Source organism: Lontra canadensis, unplaced genomic scaffold (genome assembly GCF_010015895.1).
Source record: "Lontra canadensis isolate GAN:19392208 unplaced genomic scaffold, GSC_riverotter_1.0 scaffold28, whole genome shotgun sequence".
NCBI classification, from domain to species: Eukaryota; Metazoa; Chordata; class Mammalia; order Carnivora; family Mustelidae; genus Lontra; species Lontra canadensis.
The window spans coordinates 19,382,186-19,402,162 of NW_022631022.1; the positions used below are offsets into that span (position 1 = coordinate 19,382,186).

Sequence of the window (19,977 nt, forward strand, 5' to 3'; positions counted from 1 at the left end):
ACTAATGTAAATGCAAAAGTCCAAGAGCAGAGAACTTGCACAGTAATGCTCCTTTGCACACAGTTTGGGAATTTCTGATGGCAACAACTGATCTTAACACTCCAAAAGCGAGGAGAATAAAATCAAAACCAGCACTGGAACTGCAGAGTATCCTACATCTCAAAGCCAAAAGTTAAATGCTGCTGGCACGGCAGGAAGAGGAACAGCCTGCGCCAGCTCTTGAGCGGGAGACTAGGGAGGGACAATAAAAGTCAGGCAGCTGTGAGCCACACAGCACACAAGAATCCCGTCATCACCGTTGCAGGTGATACTGAGAGATGGTCCAGCTGTTGGCTGGCATTCACAGTGTGGTTCAAAGCGCCATGGCCTTGAAGGAGCCGTGGCTCATCGGCTCTAGCTCTGGCCTCCTTGATGCCTGGTCTTAGGTGAGTACAAGAGCCCCTCTACACTTCAGGCTGAAGCCTTGACAGGAGGAAAAAGTTCTTGGTACAAATGGCAAGCTAGACTTTTTAAATAAAACATCTATTTTACAAAGACGAAAGAGTGATTTTCCTTATTAAAAAACAAAGATGTTAACAAAGGTTAGTATTGAGTGGCAGGAATGTGGGAGGCTGTATTCTACTTTGTTCTTTTCTGTATTTTAAAGTATTCCCTTAAACACACAGCTTTCCACTATGGACTTTCAAGGTATGTTCTCTACTGCTGGTTACACAGAACCCCATCAAGACGCTCCATTATCCCATGGTCCACCTAATTTCCAACAACCAGTGCTGGGGCAAAATGGAAGTCTCATGGGATAGTAACCAGGTTGAAAATGAGGACCTTGGGGCGTCTGGGTGGCTCAGTCGTTGAGTGTCTGCCTTTGGCTCAGGTCATGATCCCAGGGTCCTGGATCGAGCCCGGCATTAGGCTCCCTGCTCAGCAGGAAGCCTGCTTCTCCCTCTCCCACTCCTCCTGCTTGTGTTCCCTCTCTTGCTGGGTCTCCTTCTGTCAAGTAAATAAATAAAATCTTAAAAAAAAAAAAAAAAGAAAGAAAGAAAATGGGGGCTTTATCTTTTGGGACACTGAATCGGTCATGAAGCATACTAAAGCACAAAAGACACATTCAGTCAGTTACCTTTTAAGGACAATTGGGACAGCAATGGAAGGGTTCTTCCTCAGACCATCAATGATGTCAGCTGCTTTATCAGCATATATCCTCTGGAGTGCTTTTCGATGAATAACTTCCGATGTACCCCCGAGGGTGTTGTCCAAGCGAAATTTGGCTTGTTCCTCAGCAGACAAGCGAGAAAGCTTCTTCTGTATTGCTTCCAGAACCCGGATCGTTGCCAGATTGGTCTCTAAAACTACATCAAGCTAAAGCAAAAGACAAAGTGTGCTCAGGACCCAAACCAGAATGGAACAGCAGTCAAAAGTATGAAGTAGGGAGCCAAATTCCTTGGATTTGAATCCCACCTCTGCCATAGTAGCCACACAAGATTCTATTTCCTTATCAATAAAATAGGGATAACCTCACGTACTCTCATAGGCTGTTTTCTAGATTAGATGATATAATCCTAATAAAGGGTTTAGTGCAAGGCCTGGCACAAAACATCCAATAAATAATAGATAAGTGGTAGTTGTTACTTCCAGCACCACCAGTGTGCTTTGCTTAGTACTACTGACCCCAGACCACAGGGACCTCACATAAGGCAACCTTACTGACACTTTCCCCTGAACTTTCCTATATTGCTGAAATCTGTTAGGAATGATAAAATGAAACAAAACAAACACACAACAATCAGAAGACCATTCAAAGATGATAAATCAGTCTTATATGTGAGGTTTTTCAGGTTTACTTGAAATATTTAAATATTTAAAAGCGTTGTTCTACATCCAGTAATAATAAGGAGCAGTGACTACCATTCCTTGAGACTTCAATGTCGTATCTGTGGGTAATCATTCAAATTCTAATAGAACTCCTGCCACTTACTTTCTGGCAAGGGCCTAGCCAGACCTGGTGAAGGATAGGACTGGCAACCTTTGAGTAACTCTTTTGCTAGGCTCCATACAACATTCTCTATACGAGAAACAGAAAATGAAGTAAGCGAGAAGTCTCAGGGTCCTGTGACCAAATGTCTGTGGAGGAGTTCCCAGGGTGGCACCGTCGGTTGAGCGTCCGACTCTTGGTTTCGGCTCAGGTCAGGATCTCAGGGTCTTGAGATGGAGCCCCCCCGGGGGGCTCAGTGCAGAGTCCACTTGATATTTTTCTCTCTCCCCTGCCCCTCCCCTGCTCAGGCACATGTGCATGCACATGTACTCTCTCAAGCAAATAAATTAAAATAAAATAAAATAAAATAAAATAAAATAAAATAAAATAGGAAGTGTCCCAAAGTAATTCTGATGAGCAGGATCCCCTACTAACCATCAATGCACAGGTAGTGTGATCAAGAAATAAATGTTTTTATTCAAGCCACTGAAATCTGGGGGTTGTCTGTACTGCAGGATCACTAACCTATCCTGATGTATAAAGGAATGCTCCTTCAAACTAGTCCATCCCACCCAATCCTAAGCACATGCACACACACCTTCATCATCACGCCTGTAATCGCAGATGGGAAATGCGGATGCTGCCTTTTATAGGCACACCAGTTGAGAATAGGAACATCCTGTCAGAAAAAGATGCCAATCTCTGCTTTCTAACTCCTCATCTAACCTTACTAAACGTAGGTAGGTAACAAGGAAATGCTTTCTTCACCCTGATACAACTTTCCATGGAAGTTAGCATCTGCCACGATCTTGTTTTGTGCAAATGGTGGAAACTCCTCATGAACACTGCAGCCAGTCACCTGCAAGTGGCCAAGCAACATGCGACCCTTCATTCAAGACATGTCAGGAACCGCCGAATCACGTGGGAAAGGGGAACAGCTGGCAGAGCCTAATCAGCATGGGTTTAAAAAAAGAACAAGCTCTCGCCCATCTATATGAATAAGCAGGGCCAGTCACTTTCATATAACAAATACCTTAAATAGGATACAAATCATTTTACCTCTTCCAACACACTGAACATTCCCTTTTTGTTGATGAGATCCGTGAGCTAGACGTTTTAACACACCGGGGATTCTGAGCCCACTCTCCATACTCCTACTCCTGGTACGGGGGCTCTACCAGCTCACTTATTTACTCCAGCTCTTCCTTTCCCAACTGCTTCAAAATAAAACCCTAAATTCACTTTCGCAAGGAGCCAAGTAACAGATTTGAAGAGAAGAATTCCAGTTCTCACAGGAGAGCTGGTTTGCTAACCACGTCAAGATACCTGCTAAGAGTAACAATACACGCTTTAAATAATTAAACCTCTTTAAGAAAGCCCATCAGTCTTGAGATACTGTTTTGTATACCCTGTAAAACACAATAACCTTTAAAATGCTGTTAAAAATTCAAGGAATTATTATTCAGCCATCAATGGATAACTTCAAAAGGGTTCAAGTGGCCAAGATAGGTCACACTTGCCCTAAAATATTACTAATGTATTTGACGAACTCAAAAACATTCTAAGTAGGACACTAAGCATTTACCAGTGAAGAACATGAGACTCTGGCTCTCCAGTCTCAAAAAGCCAAGCCTCACAGATATTTAAAATATCTTAGCATTTAGTGCCTCCCATTTCCACAACCTCCAAATGATAAAGGAGCTTGTACCTCAAAGCGTTCATCTTCACAACGATAGATGTGTTCTTCATACTGGGTTTTCTTAGAACTAACGAAGGTGGAGTCCTCAGACCAGGAAGGGAAGGAAACCCAAGTATCATTTAGAACCTTTGGGTAAAAGAAGATAAACTGAAGCTAAAGTGTAACAAAGCTTTCTAGTAATCAAGCATTCTTAGTAAAAAGACAGATACAACTCTAGGGGATGATAGAAAGCACCAACATTACAGCTTTCACCTTTAACAAGTTTGCAAAGATTGGAAAGGTTCTGGACAGAAGTATAAAACATTTTCTTCTGAGAAAAGACTTAGAGAGAAGGGTCTTGATTTCCTTATTCACATAGATTCTCGATCCCTGGTGTCACTCCCTTCTGGAGGAAGGAAAGACTCAGAGCTGACCCTTTCTAGGGAAGGCCTTACCTCTTTACAGAGAGGGGTCCGTCCTGTACACTTGGGCTGCTGGTAACTCTTCGGTAGGGCTCGGTAGCTGGAGCCCAACCGTTTACAAGAGGCATAATCTATCTCCATGGCAATGCCCTCTGTGGCTCGTTCCTTTGGAAAGGTTTCCAGATGTACAGACTCCTTATAGCCCAGAAAGTTTTTAAACCAATTAAACAATTCAGGGAATTTCCTGAAGAATCAAACCAAAAACTGGTTGAGCAATCAGAAGCATGATGCAGTTATCCTGAGGTATAGCTACTACTATTTGCTATTGGGTCAGAACTTAACTACCAGGGACAAATTCCAATGACAATTATTATTTCCTGCCTAAGAAGTTCTGCTTCTGAGCATCTGGCTTCCCCTTTTCTTGTAGAGCGCTCCAAGACTGGTTAGGGTACTGAAGGAAAAGTTACACTGAAACTAAGCAATAACCAGCTGTTCTTCTAGTCAAGAAGACCACGTGAATGCTCAGATCATTCTTAGGTTGTCAAATACAGTCAAGATTCTAGAACCCCAGAGGAGACTGGTCTCTATAAACATCCAACACTGGTCAGCACACTGGGAAACCATTAGTCTTGGACAATGCCCTCTCTGCCTATTTTTTCATCTGTAGTTAAACTAGAAGAATTCCCAGAGGACTCCTATGACACTGACATTTTATGAGTCAACCAACTGACCCACCATGATCAAATTATGATTGCCCATCACATACCCTCACCTCCACAGCACCCATCAGCGCTGAGTCCCTCACTCCACTTACCCCAGAAAAGGAGAGACTAGCTGCACAAGTTCAGCCCGAGAGATCACCTCCTGGTTAAAGATAACAAGACAGCGCAGGAAATTCTCATAGGCCTCTGCACTCCTCAGAGCCTTTCGGACCTTATGGAGACAACCAGAAGAGAAATAGTTAGATGGGAAATCAAGAGATCCTGGATTGCTTTTAAAAGATTGGGGAAATTTAAACAGTTATTTGATGATACTAAAGGAGCTGATGTTAGTTTTTTTAGATGTGATAATGACTATGTTTGAGAAAAGTGTTACTTTAAAAGGAAACTTAGTACTTATGGATGAAATAATAAAATATCTGGAATTGGTCTCCAAATAAGCCAGGGTAGGTAAGAGTACATATGAAATAAGAACACTGGCTAGTAGGAGGGAACCTCCAGCAGAGGCTGGAGGATGGGTACATAGGAGTCATTCCACTCGGCTCGTCATTTCACATGTTTAAAATGTTTCACAATAAAAAGAAATTTAAATAAGATCCTAGAGTAAATATTACATTTACCTTCTTATATGCTTGATTTTCCAACCATATCAGAGTTCCCCTAGTTTTTGGTGCTTCTCCTGACAGATGTTTACAGCAAGAATCTTTCGTCAACACTGTTTTTAAACTCTGGTAATCCTGAATAATTTTTAAGTAAGACACTTCCGTCCTCTGAGCTGATCCTTTTCCTTCCTCCACTTATAATACTGAACACTTCTAACATCCAAAAACCTAAAAGTGTTCAATGGCATAAGCAAGGTAAAACTAGCCTGGCTAGATGAGCAATCTGGAATTTTAATTTTAAAAGTAAATTTTTAGGAGTGCCTGGGTGGCTCAGTCATTAAGCATCTGCCTTCGGCTCAGGTCATGATCCCGTGGTCCTGGGTGAGTCCTGGGGATGAGTCCCTGCTGAGCAGGGAGCCTGCTTCTCCCTCTGCCTGCTGCTCCCCCTACTTGTGCTCTCTCTCGCTGACCAATAAGTAAATAAAATCTTTTTAAAAAGTAAATATTTAGCATTATGGTCCTTTAGTGAAGACTATAGACAGATCCTCACCAAACCAAGCAGTTAAAGACAACCCCTTCTCCAGGCTCCTGTATACTTTTATAACTAGCAGTCAGTAGATATTACATGGACTATGTATTTTCAAAGCCAAAGATGAAAGAGATGAAAGAGAACTGTACTTTTTGTACTATACATAGTATCGACTGACTTTTAATTTTTTATTAGCCTTTAAACATGCACAAAAGTAGACCAAATAGTCTAATGAACCCCATGTACTTGCCCAGCCTCAATGATCAATATACAGTAAATTCTATTTCATCTACAACCATGTCCTCCACCACTGAATTTTTAAAGCAAATTTCAGGCATTTCACCTATATACAGCTGACCTTTGAACAACATGGGTTTGAACTGTGTCCACTTACACATAGATTTTGATACATAAAGCACTGTAAATATATGTTCTCTTCCTTATGATTTTAATAACATTTTCTTTTCTCTAGCTTATTTATTATACAGTATACCATACACATAACATACAAAATAGGTGTTACTCAACTATTAAATATTATTGGTAAAGCTTCTGGTCAACAGTAAGTTTTGGGGAGTCACAATTCTACTCAGATTTTCAACCCCCATTGTTCAAGGGTCAAATATGTACCAGCATGTGTCTCTAAGAAATAAGTACTCCAAAGACAAACAAAAAAATACCATTACTCCTACAAAATTAACTTATTCACACCCCACCCCTCCACTCTCTCATTGTCATTTGTTGGTTGTGAGCATTTCCACATTTCCCTTAAAGGCACCAAATGCCCAGGCAGCCCTCACAAATGGTTCAAGCCAGAGCGAGACAACCGTTCAGCAGGACAGCGCACACAGGCAGGGCAGGCTAGAGAGAGATCAGGAGGCACCAATCACGTGAATCCGAAAACACCTGCCCTTTTGCAAAAACCCAAAGGTGCAAGACAGGGTAAATCTGCACCAGATCATCCCAGGCTGGTTCCTGCCGGTGAGAAGTCTGACAGTTACCAATTACCCTGATGAAAGCAGCCTGCTAATCATCAAGTCTACTCCAAGGAGGAAGTCAGACGTAGGAGGAGAGTTAAACCAATATACCACACAACCCTGTTTACACCAGTAATCACAACGCTGGCTACATATCAGGATCACCCAGGCAACTTTGAAAACATACAGTTAAATGAAAACTCCTACAAACCCTATATGCGATACCACATTTAAGTACCATGAGCAATCAAGATTACAAGTCATCTCAAGTCCTCAACAACTGGTGCACACCTGGATATCTACAATGAGGAGCTCCAAATATCTCTCAAGAGTAACATCACGCATTTTTTAAAAGCGGTCTTCCGCCATGGGAAATGCTGTAAACTACTTCCAAAACCAAAACAGACAATGCTACTGCTTCCCTAGCTGTGCTAATGGTTCCGGTAGCCTAAAAGGACCAACAACTTAGAAACTATGTTAAGAGGCAGAAAGTCCTAATCAACTAAAACAAAATCCTCTTGGGGACAGGGGGATTTTTTTCTTTTGGCATTAATAATAAATTTAATTCAATCACTACTCACCTTATCAAAAAATAATGATTCAGTTCCTACACCATGCTTGCTGGCATCTGCCATGGAAGAATCCTTTAGGCTGAGCAGTTTAGGTTTCTTCTGCAAAAGAAGGAAAAATACAAACACATAAGATCCAAAGAGGAGAGTTCTTGGAGTTTTATTTTCATCTGTGTTTGATGGGTCCGTCACTGACCACTGCTGTCAATAATCTGCAACGAATGAGAGAATTCTCATTTACGTTAACTCATTAACTTTTACACCCTGAAAGATTTCCAACTATCTTCTCCATCTCAGTTTGCCCCCACCCCGAGGTTCACAGATCATTCTACTTCCCGAATATTTTCTCACTTCATTACTGCGGTAACAGAATATCCTCACTTTTTCCATTAGCCAAAAGTAACTTAACTTGGAACCTAGTGCCACCACCTCATCTTCTTAGAGATGGAGGCAAAGAGTTGGAGCACACTACCAAGAGAGGTAGAAATCAACTTTCAACCTTTTAGTTATAATTCAATTTAAAAATTCATGAAAAGGGGCGCCTGGGTGGCTCAGTTGGTTAAGCAACTGCCTTTGGCTCAAGTCATGATCCTGGAGTCCCAGGATCGAGTCCCGCGTCAGGCTCCCTGATTGGCAGGGAGGCTGCTTCTCCCACTGACCTTTCTCCTCTCATGCTCTCTCTCTCATAAATAAATAAAATCTTTAAAAAAAATAATAAAATAAATAAAAATTCATGAAAAAAAGCACAGTTTATTTTCCTAAGAGAAGGAATGACTCTTGTCAACAATATCTACTTGGATCAATTTAAGATTACGTTTTCAAAGGGAATGAATACGCCACGACATAACTGTCAGGCAAGAATTCCCGTTTATAAAGTCATCTCTCAACCACCTGTGAAGAAAAGCACAAACTCTGAGGGAAGCAGCACATTTACCTTCACCGCCTCAGAGTGCACACTCTCAAGAGCCAAAGCCTCTGCTGCGTAGGCTGAGGAGGAAAGGAGGTGGGGATTCTAATCCCCCTTTCTAGTGTTTCCACCTGAGGGTAATCAAGTGTGGGAGGGGACCGAAGCAAGAGCAGAGCTGAACTGCCAAGCTGATTCTTGCTACCCATAGAACTCTTTACTGAAGTGAAGAAACAGAAAAGTATTTCTACGTTCAGTTTGCTTTCAAAAGGAAAAGCCATTAGACACTAAAAAAAAGTCAAGTGTGAGCAACACCTAACGTGTCAGTAGTCATCTGCTTGTTCACCAGTCACTGCCTACTGTTAGAAATTCCACTGTTAAAATAGTGAGAAAATATCATGATTCATTAATTAGATTCTGCAGACATGTCCCATCTTTTCCACATTACATACTGCTCTAGAATTCACTGAAGCAACATTCAGTACATACACCTAGCTCTCTCCCCGGCACAGCTGCACGACAGGCTTGGCCTTCTGCAGGCAGATCATCACGTGTTTACTCTAATAAGAAGCATCATGTGATAGGTCACTAACAAACTGAAGATCCCCCTCTGCTACAGCCCAACGGTCCGGCCTTGGAGACGACAATGATACAAACGAGACCTGGCAGCCGAACAAAGAAACCTGGGCAGGATAGGCCTCTAGACCAAAGAGATCTCACAAAGTATAGATACTTTACTCACAGGAGGACCTTAGAGGCCACTGACTTATTTCTGAAACAATTAACTCAATAATCTTCCTTCTTCTTATCACAAGGCAGGTTGAAGGCATCAAGTAAGTCAGAGGAAGGGAAAAATTAGTTAAGTCTCAGAAACCTTTGGCACCAAACAAAAAAAGACATGATGGCTAATAGCAAAGGAGAGAAAATATAGAGAAAACAATACAAACTCCAAAAGTACAGTAATTTGTGTAATCAGTGATAGTCTAACATTCTTTTGCAAGCCAGATAAGAAGCTTTGCACTGAATGTCTGTGACATACACCAACTCACTCTGAGTATCCATGATCCAACTTTCAACACTCTTGGATAAGAACACGAGAACAACCCTGGAGTACTTGTCCGTGAGGACTGCTCCCGAAAGTTAAACTGCGCAGGTGCTGGCCATCCTCACCTTTACCGGAGGGGTAGTTCCCGTTCCCGAGTGCCTACGGATCTGGCAGCCATTCTGGTTGGGCCTCTGTGGCTTGTTGTTCAGCTGGGGCTTCTTCACAGTGCCTCCATGGTCATTTCTCACGGAATCAACCTTCTCAGCCGTTGTTTTGCTTAAAAGCTAAGTAAGACAAGGATAGAGATTAATTCTCTTACCAAGTAGGCATATCATTCATATCAAACAGAAAAGATTCCGTTTCCAGCTTCCTAACTTAAATTTTAAGATAGTAATTCTAAAGAGTATAGTTCTTTCTAAATAAAACTTACCACAGAGCTGTTGGCATCTGGTAGGAACTGTCCAAACTCTGACAACAGATCTTCCTGATTTTTAAAAAGACGAGCCACCTGGGCATATACTTCCTGCTCAGTCAATGCTGGAGTGTAGTTTCCTCCAGCTTCCTTGGCATTTCGTTGCTCTTTCTGACAGGAAATTTCAAATGGGAAGGTATCATATAAGAGGGCCACTGCTTTGAATGAGTGACTCCCTTTTGCACACTTTCTGGGATATTATCTACTTGGGCTGTACCTAAGAAGAAAAGTCTACGTTCTTAGCACTTGTTTTAACTGCAAGCTTTTAAGGTGAGAAATGAGTGGAAGATGGTGGCTGACAATTTTTTTAAAACTAGGACGGGACACCTGGCTGACTAGGTTGGAAGAGCGTGTGACTCTTGATCTTGGGGTCATGAGTTCGAGCCCCATGCTGGGAACAGAAGTCAAATAAATAAATAAAATAACCTTTAAAAAATAAAATAATAAATAAAAGAGAGTATATGTGAATGCTCAGGGGACCACTACCAACCAATAAAACACAAGATATTAGAGAAATATCTCCTCCTTCTACTGTAGATGAACTACACTACACAAATCATCCTCTAAACCCCCCAGATAATAAGAATCTGCTTCACAGGGCAGTAACTTCAAAGTCCTATTGTTATAAGGCAATTAAAGTCAGGCAAATCAAACTAGCTTTATAAACACACATCACAGTTTCTAACCTGTTGACTTCCAGTAACAATTAGAGACCACAGTAACGGTTATTCAAGTCCTTCTCTGGTCAGATGCCCTCAGCGTGTGACCTGGCTAAGGCAGGCTAAAAGAGTGGATCTCTTACCTGGTATGTGTGCAAAATCTCCAGGAACGCTTTGTAGATGTCTGGTTGGCCCTGGAACCTGTTCTTGATTTTATTAACATAGTTGATGGCATGATTAAACTCCACAGGCTGATTGTTCTGCAAGGATGGGGCCGTTCCCAAAGAGATTGTCACTGGTGTATGAGGCTGGACAGGTGGAGAGCGCGGGGATGCATATGGTGGGAGAGGGGGAGTCTGCTGACTGGCTGGAGTATGTGCTTGTAGTTGGGAAGGCTAAAAAGAAAAAAGTCATAGTCTCCTCAGGAACACAGATGGTCTGACATAGGAAAAAAAGGTCAAACTAAAGAGAAACAAGATGTCTGATCAACAAACGTCCTTAATTCACTCTGGCCAGGCCATTTTAGGCCAACTCAAGTCATACTGGGCAGGGGCGGGGAGTGCAAAGGGCTCACACATTCTAATACAGATTAATTTTAGTCTCAAATTTTCTAAATACAACCTGAAAAGTGGCTACATCTCCAATTACAGGGCAGAATTTTTCTAATGCAATTTTTAAGCTCACTCAACAGGTGCAAACAGAAGAGGGAGAAAAAAAAAACACAACCCTCACTCTCCATAAATCTTTAATGTCAGAAGACACTTGTTGCAGAAATCCACATAAAAATCTTCTAAACTACCTCTGTCCAATAGAACTGAGGTGACAGCAATGTTCTTTCACACTGTACTGTCCTACAGAATACAGCCACTAACCCACCTGGGGTTACTGAGCACTTGAAACATAGCCATTAAAACTGAGAAACTGAATTTATTTTAATTAGTTTAAATTTAAACTCAGACATATGTGGCTAGTGGCTACAGTATCAGACAGTACAGTTCTAGAACAAGAACATTCTACCACCATCAACACCACCATCAGTAGGGTCTTCTGCTCGGCTTGATATGACCTAATCTGGTAAATTGAGTGGCTTTTGTAAGACGACCCCATGGGCAACAGCATAATCTGATCATGAGATGATCATTTCTGCCATGCTGTCAAAGTACTACTATTCAAGTTAAGTGGCCATCTGTTGGGATGTTCATGGTTCACTAGGGAGGTGGGGACAAAAACAAGTCCTCATAGGTTACTGATGTGTTGACTTAAACAGACATCTAAATATGTGGAAGGTAAATGTAAACCATCTTACAGCGAAGTGACTATGAATCTTCTCTGATGAAATCACTACAACTGATGTCTCTAAGTCTTATATAAAGGGGACATGTCAAAGGAGGGTGCTCTCTAGAAATGCATTTTACATGATGCAAAGTATTCCAAGTGCTCACCTTGCTGACTTTGGCAGGTGGGGGCTGAGGAGCTGGCTGGGCAGGAGCTGGGGCTGACTGGGCTGAAGGCTGGGAAGGATGTTGGGGTGGTGGCTGAGGCTGGGGCTGGATGCCATGGGTGGGGATCTGATGAACCTGGCCAGGAGTTGTCACGTTCACCATGTCATTGGTTTGCACCTCAATCTTGTAGCCAGGGGGCAAGAAGGTATTGAAGCCCATAATCAGGTCGGGGTGGCCTTTGAACAGCTGGGACACACGACTAATCACTCCTGGGGTGTCAATGCTGATTAAAACAAAAAACAAAACACACACACACACACACACACACACACACACACAAAACCACAAAAATTAAAGTGGCAAGCTTGACCAACAGCCTAGTAAGAAAAAAAAATAACACATTCCACTAGGTTCTTTGAACAGGAAAATGTAAAAATCAACCTGCATATTACAAAATCAATAAAACAGAAAGAATTCTGAAATTCCAAAGCAATTTTAGCATCATATTCATAGAGGTTTGGTCACAATTTTGAACAGAATCTATGTTCATGATTAACAGTCCTAACAAGCAAATACTCTCATCAGTAAATATAAAGCAGCAATTCCCATTCAAGACCCACCCTCTGACACACCAGCATTAATCATTATGTGTCTACATTTTTTACGAATTACTCTAATGGTGAACCATGCCAGAATATTAGCGTATCTTAAATCAACTCAAAGAGCAGGTAACCTAATCATTTTCAGTTTACTTCCCTGATTGAGGTGAAGTAGTAAGAAAAATTTTAATGAAGAAAAATTAACCAACAGGGAGAATACAAAGGTCTAGGGCCACCTGTAATTTTCATCAATAAGCCATACATAAACTAAAAGCATGACCCTAAAAATTAAACACCCCAAAAGGAGGCACCCTTTATCTCTCAGCACATGAGAATGAGCCATATCCTCCCCTTCCAAAATCAACATTTCAAGCACAAAGCTTGAATAAAACCACACAGATCTTTTACCTTTGAGATTTAAATTCCTTCATGATGTCAAGGAAATCATTGTAGACCTGAGGCTGACTACCAAACTGCAGCTTCACCTGGTCGAGATAGGACAGCGCGTCCTCCACCTGAGGCAGGGATAAATCTCAAGGTTATAAAAAGAACGTAAACCAAGATTCTTATTAAAAAACAAATGCTTTATGCCTAAATAAAATTAATGTAATAAACAAAATTAAAACATAAAGATACACGAGAGTATTAAAATAGTAGTATGGGGGCGCCTGGGTGACTCAGTGGGTTAAAGCCTCTGCCTTCGGCTCAGGTCATGATCCCAGGGTCCTGGGATCGAGCTCCGCATCGGGCTCTCTGCTCAGCGGGGAGCCTGCTTCCCTCTCTCTCTCTGCCTGCCTCTCTGCCTACTTGTGATCTCTGTTAAATAAATAGACAAAATCTTTAAAAAAAATAAATAAATAAAATAAAATAGTAGTACGGATGCCAATAATAAGACTCAAGCTTAAAATAAGAATCAACTCATAAAATTTGTCGCCTTGCTTTGGATAATTTTCCGGAGAGCGATGACTGAAAAATCATCACGTTGATGTACTATTCACTTATTCATTCATTCATCCATCTCACAAATATCTACTAAGCCACAACATACCACACCAGGCCCAACATGAGGTACTAAGAAGTCAAATACATCACAGTCCCTGCTCTACAGAAGTTCATTCACATCTCATTTGGTGTTCTAATACAGTGGGGTAAATGGGGAATCATCGAATGCCCAGAGAGCACATCGGAAGGGCACATAAGGAAGGGCTTCCCCAAGAAGTGATGTCTAAACTGAGTCCTAAGGATGAGTACAAGTTAGTGAAAGTGAAGACAGACCTACAAAGAAAGTCAGAGGAAGCAGCATGAGCAAAATCCCAGACAGGACACCATCTGGTACACTGGGAAAACTGCAAACACTTTAGTTCGGCTGAAGGAGCTATGGTGAAAAGGAGGAAGAGTGGCAGGAAGAGTGACAAGAGAGAAGACAGGAGAGGAAGCAGGACCTAGATCCCAAAAAGCCTTGTAAATCTTATTAAAAAGCAGTTTCGGGGTGGGGTATGTAGTTCAGTCAATTAAATGTCTGACCCTGGCTCAGGTCACAATCTCAGGGTCTTAGGATCGAGCCTCTAATCTGGCTCTACACTCACCTGGGAGTGTGCCCCTCCCCTCGTGCTTCCCCCACCCAAATAAATAAAATATTTAAAAACAAAGACCAAAAAAAGCAGTTTAGAGGCGCCTAGGTGGCTCAGTAAGTTAAGCATCCAACTCTTGATCTTGGCTCAAGTCATGACCCAGGGTGGTGAGATCAAGCCCTGCACTGGGCCCTGGAAAGAGCCTGCTTAAGATTCTCTCTCCCCCTCTCCCTTTCCCCATTCTTGCACTCCCACGCTTGCTTGCTCTCTCAAAAAAAAAAAGCAGTTTAGATTTTTAGTATCTGCATTTTAGCGTACTCAATTTGCCTCCAGTGTTGTGAACAAATCGGTACAAAGGACAGACTGAAAGGAGACAGGAAACCAATTATGCTATAAGGCTAAACTCAATGTGAGAACAAAAGTGGCTTGAACTGTAGTACCAAAGGAAAAGAGAGAACAGTATAGACTGAAAAGCTTTACAGAAGGTAGAAGTGATACAGTTTCAGGACTGACAGGATATGGGAGATAAAGGAGAGAGAATAGTCACTAAATTATGTAAATTATGTGACCATTCACAAAGGAACAAGACTGAAGGTCCACAAAGTTATGAGTCTGATTTAGGAAAACTTAATTTTTTTAGTTACTCAGGAAAAATCCAAGGGAATTACCTACTAGGTGTTTCCTATATACTCTGGGATTATTTTAAATCATTCAAAATATCAACTATAGGGAAGTTTCAGAAATAAACATATGATTTGACAAGCTTGTGATATATTGTGATACAGAACATTAATGTTCAAATAAACCATGAAATTATATTTCAAAGAGTTGCCCAAACTTCTCTTATGGGAAGCTCCATTGTGGGAACCATCATGCCATGTTTAGTCCGAGTATTTTGGTGTTGCTAGAGCAGTCTGTATACTTCCTCAATACCCACTCATTTCATGGTTGGATCTTCTGTACTTTAGAAATAACAGGACAATTTCTGTTGAAATTCAATGGATGATTTAATTCATATTCAGAACTTTCCATATTGAAATGTCTCATTAATGACTAGGCTGATGGAACATAAAACTCATTAAGTTTGCAGAAGAAACAAAGACTTTGGAAGATATTTAAGAATAGTATTCACAACCATGTGACAAAGGAGGAATTGTCCAAAAAAAGCCACAAAATTGGGGCACCTGGGTGGCTCAGTCGTTAAGCGTCTGCCTTCGGCTCGGGTCATAATCCCAGGGTCCTGGGATCGAGTTCAACATTGACATCGGGCTCCCTGCTCATCAGGGAGTCTGCTTCTCCCCCTCCCACTCCCCCTGCTTGTGTTCCCTCTCTTGCTGTGTCTCTCTCTGTCAAATAAATAAATAAATATCTTTTTTAAAAATTTTAAAAAATAGGGGCGCCTGGGTGGCTCAGTGGAATAAGCCTCTGCCTTCGGCTCAGGTCATGATCTCAGGGTCCTGGGATCAAGCCCCTCGTCAGGCTCTCTGCTCTGCAGGAAGCCTGCTCCCCACCCCCCACCTGCCTCTCTGCCTACTTGTGATCTCTCTCTCTCTCTGTCAAATAAATAAATACAATCTTTTTAAAAAATAAAATAAAAAATTTAAAAATTTTTAAAATTTAAAATAAAAAAAAGGGGGGCCACAAAATTTTGAATAAAAAAGTAAGCATGCTACCGTATAATAATTACTACTGAGAGAAAAAATGCAGATGCCTGAGTCAAAGAAATTATGTGATGCATTCAAGTCTAGAGAAAAAAAGGTACTGGTCGTGGTGAACTGCTATTTAAATTAGTTATAAAATAACACTATGCTTAAAAAACACCCAGCATGACAACCACATTATACATGAACTATCTGGGGGCCTGGGTGGCTCAGCCTGACTCTTAATTTTGGCTCAGGCCATGATCTCAGGATTGTGAGATCGAGCCCCATGTCAGACTCTGTGCTGGGCATGGAGCCTGCTTAAGAGTCTCTCTCCCAGGCACCTGGGTGGCTCAGTGGGTTACGCCTCTGCTTTCAGCTCAGGTCATGATCTCAGGGTCCTGGGATCGAGCCCCGCATCGGCCTCTCTGCTCAGCAGGGAGCCTGCTTCCCCCCACCTCTCTCTGCCTCTCTGCCTACTTGGCATCTCTCTCTCTGTCAAATAAATAAATCTTAAAAAAAAAAAGAAAAAAGAAAAAAAGATTCTCCCTCTGCCCCTCCACTCCAATAAACAAATAAACAAACAAACATACTATTTGTATGTAAACATAGTGAGGAGATTCTCTCATTACCTAAAGTATAGCTCAACTCTTTATAAAAGCATGTATGCAGCTCTAAGAACCACAACTTAGAAGAAAACAACTTGGAGCTGGTCCTTCTGAAGCTACAGGTCTAGGGAAACACTTGGGGAGGCCCTGAGTCTGCTGATGTATTTTCTTGGTTCACTTCAACAGGCATTTATTATTGAGGTCCCTAACCTCTTAGGGTTCACAATCTTGTTGGGGAAACATACACGAACAACTGTAAAGAGAACTCGCTCAAGATGTGCCAAATATCTATGCTACTAGCATTCAACAAGTAGCCAGATCACACCAAACACTGAAATTATCCAAATTTCCTTGTCATCAATCTGCCAAAGACAAAAAAGAAAGTATAGACAATGCTGATTCTTGAAATAACCTATGTATTTTCACTGAACACTTCCTTATTATAGAATATAAATGGTTTATTGAAGTTGATTCCAATGCTTGTAAAGCATTCTAAGACTGATCCAAAAATGGCAGGCAGTGTGGGAAAACTGAAGTTACAATGGAGGCACAAGAAAGCATTTTACCCCTCCTCATCAGAACAGGAATTCACGTCACCGCATCCAGGAATCATATACAAGAGTGAGAACAGAAGGACAGAGCAACGGACTCCACCTGTGACTCACTCTAAAACCCCAATTCCAGAACCCTTTCTTGCTTCCTTGACAATTTCTGTAAACACACAAAGGACAACTGTATACTTATACCTAAGTGAAGGAGAGGAGCAGGTGCTGTGCTTTGATAGGACTGGCTGAAAAAGCCTATACAAATACACATTTTTGTTAGTTTAACAGCAAGTTTAGAAGCTCTTTGGCATCATTAAGGTATTAATTAACTGCTGAATACAGTATTAATATGAATTAAGTCATACCAAAACAACTTAAAAAAGTATTTTCAGGACTTTGCGAAGTGCTAAGTTCATGGCACTGATACAGTTTGGTACACAGCCACCACTCTGTGAGCAGACAGGCAAAATGTTTTAAGAAAAACATCAAGATAGCTTACACAAGTTTTCCCAAAGACAGAGCCCAGAGTGAAGTTGCAGGGCAAAATAATTTCTATTCTCTTTAAAGGCTATGCTTACTTATAGTCAATTTTTTTTAAAGTATAGTCAACTCTTAATTACTTAACATAGACAAAATAAATTTTACAAAATCCCTCTATAAAGCTTAGCGTTGGTATGCTTTATATTTATGTAGCATTTAGTTTCCTTAGGCCAAAATTAAACAAGTTCCTGAGAACCCAACCAATGCGGACAGGATCAGGGAGAACTAGATTAAGCATCAAGGAAAACAGAAGGTTTGCTACACATGGATTTGTCCTTCAAGGGTATACCGTTCGCTCCTACCTGCAAACTATTTAATTAGGCCGACAGGACCAAATTAAGACCCAACATCCCATTTCTTTACGGTTCTTTAATTTATATTTCTTGTCTTTGATTTGAAATTTTATATAAATGTAAAATTTAAAAACCTGAAATCTGGAACACTTACTGCAACAATCACTTATTTTGAAAAGTAACACTCAAGTAAGCAGAGAGAGGGTTAGCTGGGAACACAAGCTCTACTTTTCCACAGATGCCTCATGAATTTCAAAAGCACTGAAAACCTACAGCACATACTCAGCAGAACAGATGAAAACACTGACACTTCATTCACAATTATAGTCTTCCCCAATCTTTATAAAGGTTCCCAAAAAAGGAGCATGTGTTTTACTAAGGATGGACTTGAAGATGCCAGCCCATTCAGCTATTTTTAAGCAGGGATAAAAAGATTAAATCGTAAGGTAATACTGGACCCAGTTACTGTACAGGACCGTAGCCAACCATGTGGACGCTCAAGAAAACCTTCTGCCACGCTAAGAACTGAGAGTTCAAAAGGAGGTATCCCCAAAAAATGGACTTTGTTTATTTCGTATGAAAACAGTCCCTGTATCCTGACACATTTCAGTACCATGCATTTATACATTCCAAAAACATTTCTTAAATTTAATACTCTGGATAAGGCACTGATGGTAAGATGGGAAATCTAAGTAGGTTTCAAAACAAAAACAAAGTAAAACTCCTTGTGATTCAATCCCTAGTCTAGCTAGCATGTTAAAAGTTATAATGCCAGGGCGCCTGGGTAGCTCAGCCTTCGACGCAGGTCATGATCCCAGGGTCCTGGGACTGAGCCCCGCCGCGGGCTCCCTGCTCGGCGGGAAGCCTGCTTCTCCCTCTCCCATTCCCCCTCCTCGTGTTCTCTCTCCCTCTGTCAAATAAATAAATAAAATTTAAAATAATAAGTTATAATGCCACTAATAATAGGCTGAAGCCGATGCTTCCTGCTGAGAGAGAAAACTTTTTAATGGAAGAAGAAGTGCTGAAGATCACCTTAAGCCTCTGAAATTGCTGTTGTCCCTGTACTGGTGCAACTGGTGGGGCGGGATGAGCATGACTCTGAACCACCTGGCCTCCATGGGGCTGCACAGCGGCTGGGTGATGATGACTGCTATGAACTGCCGCGATGGTGGGCCCGTGACTGCCAGAGCTCTGCGGTACTGCGGACACCTGAGGAAGACAAAATGCAGACAAGAAACTTCAAGGCTTTTGCGTTCTTCCCCAGATGCATCTAATAGATGTGCATGTATATCTTTACACACACACAGAGAACTACAGATCTTCCTTGGCTTACAATGGTGTTACATCCCAATAAACCCATTTTAGGCTAAAAATATCTGACGTCGAAAATGCATTTAATACAGCTACCCTATGGAAAATCATAGCTCAGCTTAGCCTACCTTAACTGTGCTTAGTATACTTACAGTAGCCACAGTTGGGCAAAATCATCTCGTACAAAGCCTATTTTATATGAAAGTGCTGAGTATCTCATAGAATGTGTCGACTAGTATACTGAGAGAAAAATTGGAATGGCATAAGGGTCTCAGTTATTTACCCTTATGATCGCATGCAGGACCAGGAGCTGAGGCTGCCACCACCCAGCACCAGAAGAGTAAAGTACTTCTGTATTGCTAGCCTAAGAAAAGGTCCAGATTCAAAATTCCATGTATGGTTTCTACTGTGTATCACTTTCACATTATCATAAAGGTGAAAAATTGGAAGTCAAACTATCCTAAGTCAGGGACTGTCAGTAATTAGTAGCCCAAATTTCCCATAAAAGGGAACTGGTGAAATGAAATCACCCATATTACAACAGAGTTCTCTGCCACTATTAAAATTATATGGCTCAATACTTGCCAAACTATCTATGGCAAAGGACCTGTTTTTTTCTTTTCTTAAATTCCAATCCATCATGGGCCACTACTTTTATAAAATACAATAAAAATGAATTACTACAGAAGTAAAATGAAAAATACATAAGCCCATAATTTCCATTCCCACATTTTACAGATATATTACAAAATTACTATGTCCAAATTGCTGTGTCTAAATATTCTCAATTTCTTTTTTTTTTTTTAAAGATTTTATTTATTTGTCAGAGAGAGAGAGTACACACAAGCAGGTAGAGAGGCAGGCAGAGAGAGAGGAGAAAGCA

General features: G+C 41.2%; 1 protein-coding gene across 3 annotated transcripts in view; it reads right to left on the reverse strand.

Annotated features, from left to right (window-relative positions):
* Positions 1-19,977, reverse strand: part of SIN3A (SIN3 transcription regulator family member A) — a 73,003-nt gene that overhangs the window by 27,288 nt on the left and 25,738 nt on the right. For 2 of the 3 annotated variants that reach the window (XM_032865098.1, XM_032865100.1), the window contains exons 3-13: positions 18,816-18,992; positions 12,995-13,101; positions 11,988-12,270; positions 10,689-10,940; positions 9,845-9,997; positions 9,540-9,698; positions 7,478-7,567; positions 4,884-5,002; positions 4,103-4,313; positions 3,678-3,794; positions 1,118-1,356 (exon numbers count right to left, since the gene is read on the reverse strand). In XM_032865098.1, the coding sequence (XP_032720989.1) occupies positions 1,118-1,356; positions 3,678-3,794; positions 4,103-4,313; positions 4,884-5,002; positions 7,478-7,567; positions 9,540-9,698; positions 9,845-9,997; positions 10,689-10,940; positions 11,988-12,270; positions 12,995-13,101; positions 18,816-18,992 (1,907 nt within the window). The remainder of the gene's footprint in view (positions 1-1,117; positions 1,357-3,677; positions 3,795-4,102; positions 4,314-4,883; positions 5,003-7,477; positions 7,568-9,539; positions 9,699-9,844; positions 9,998-10,688; positions 10,941-11,987; positions 12,271-12,994; positions 13,102-18,815; positions 18,993-19,977) is intronic. The other variant, XM_032865101.1, reaches the window with a different exon arrangement.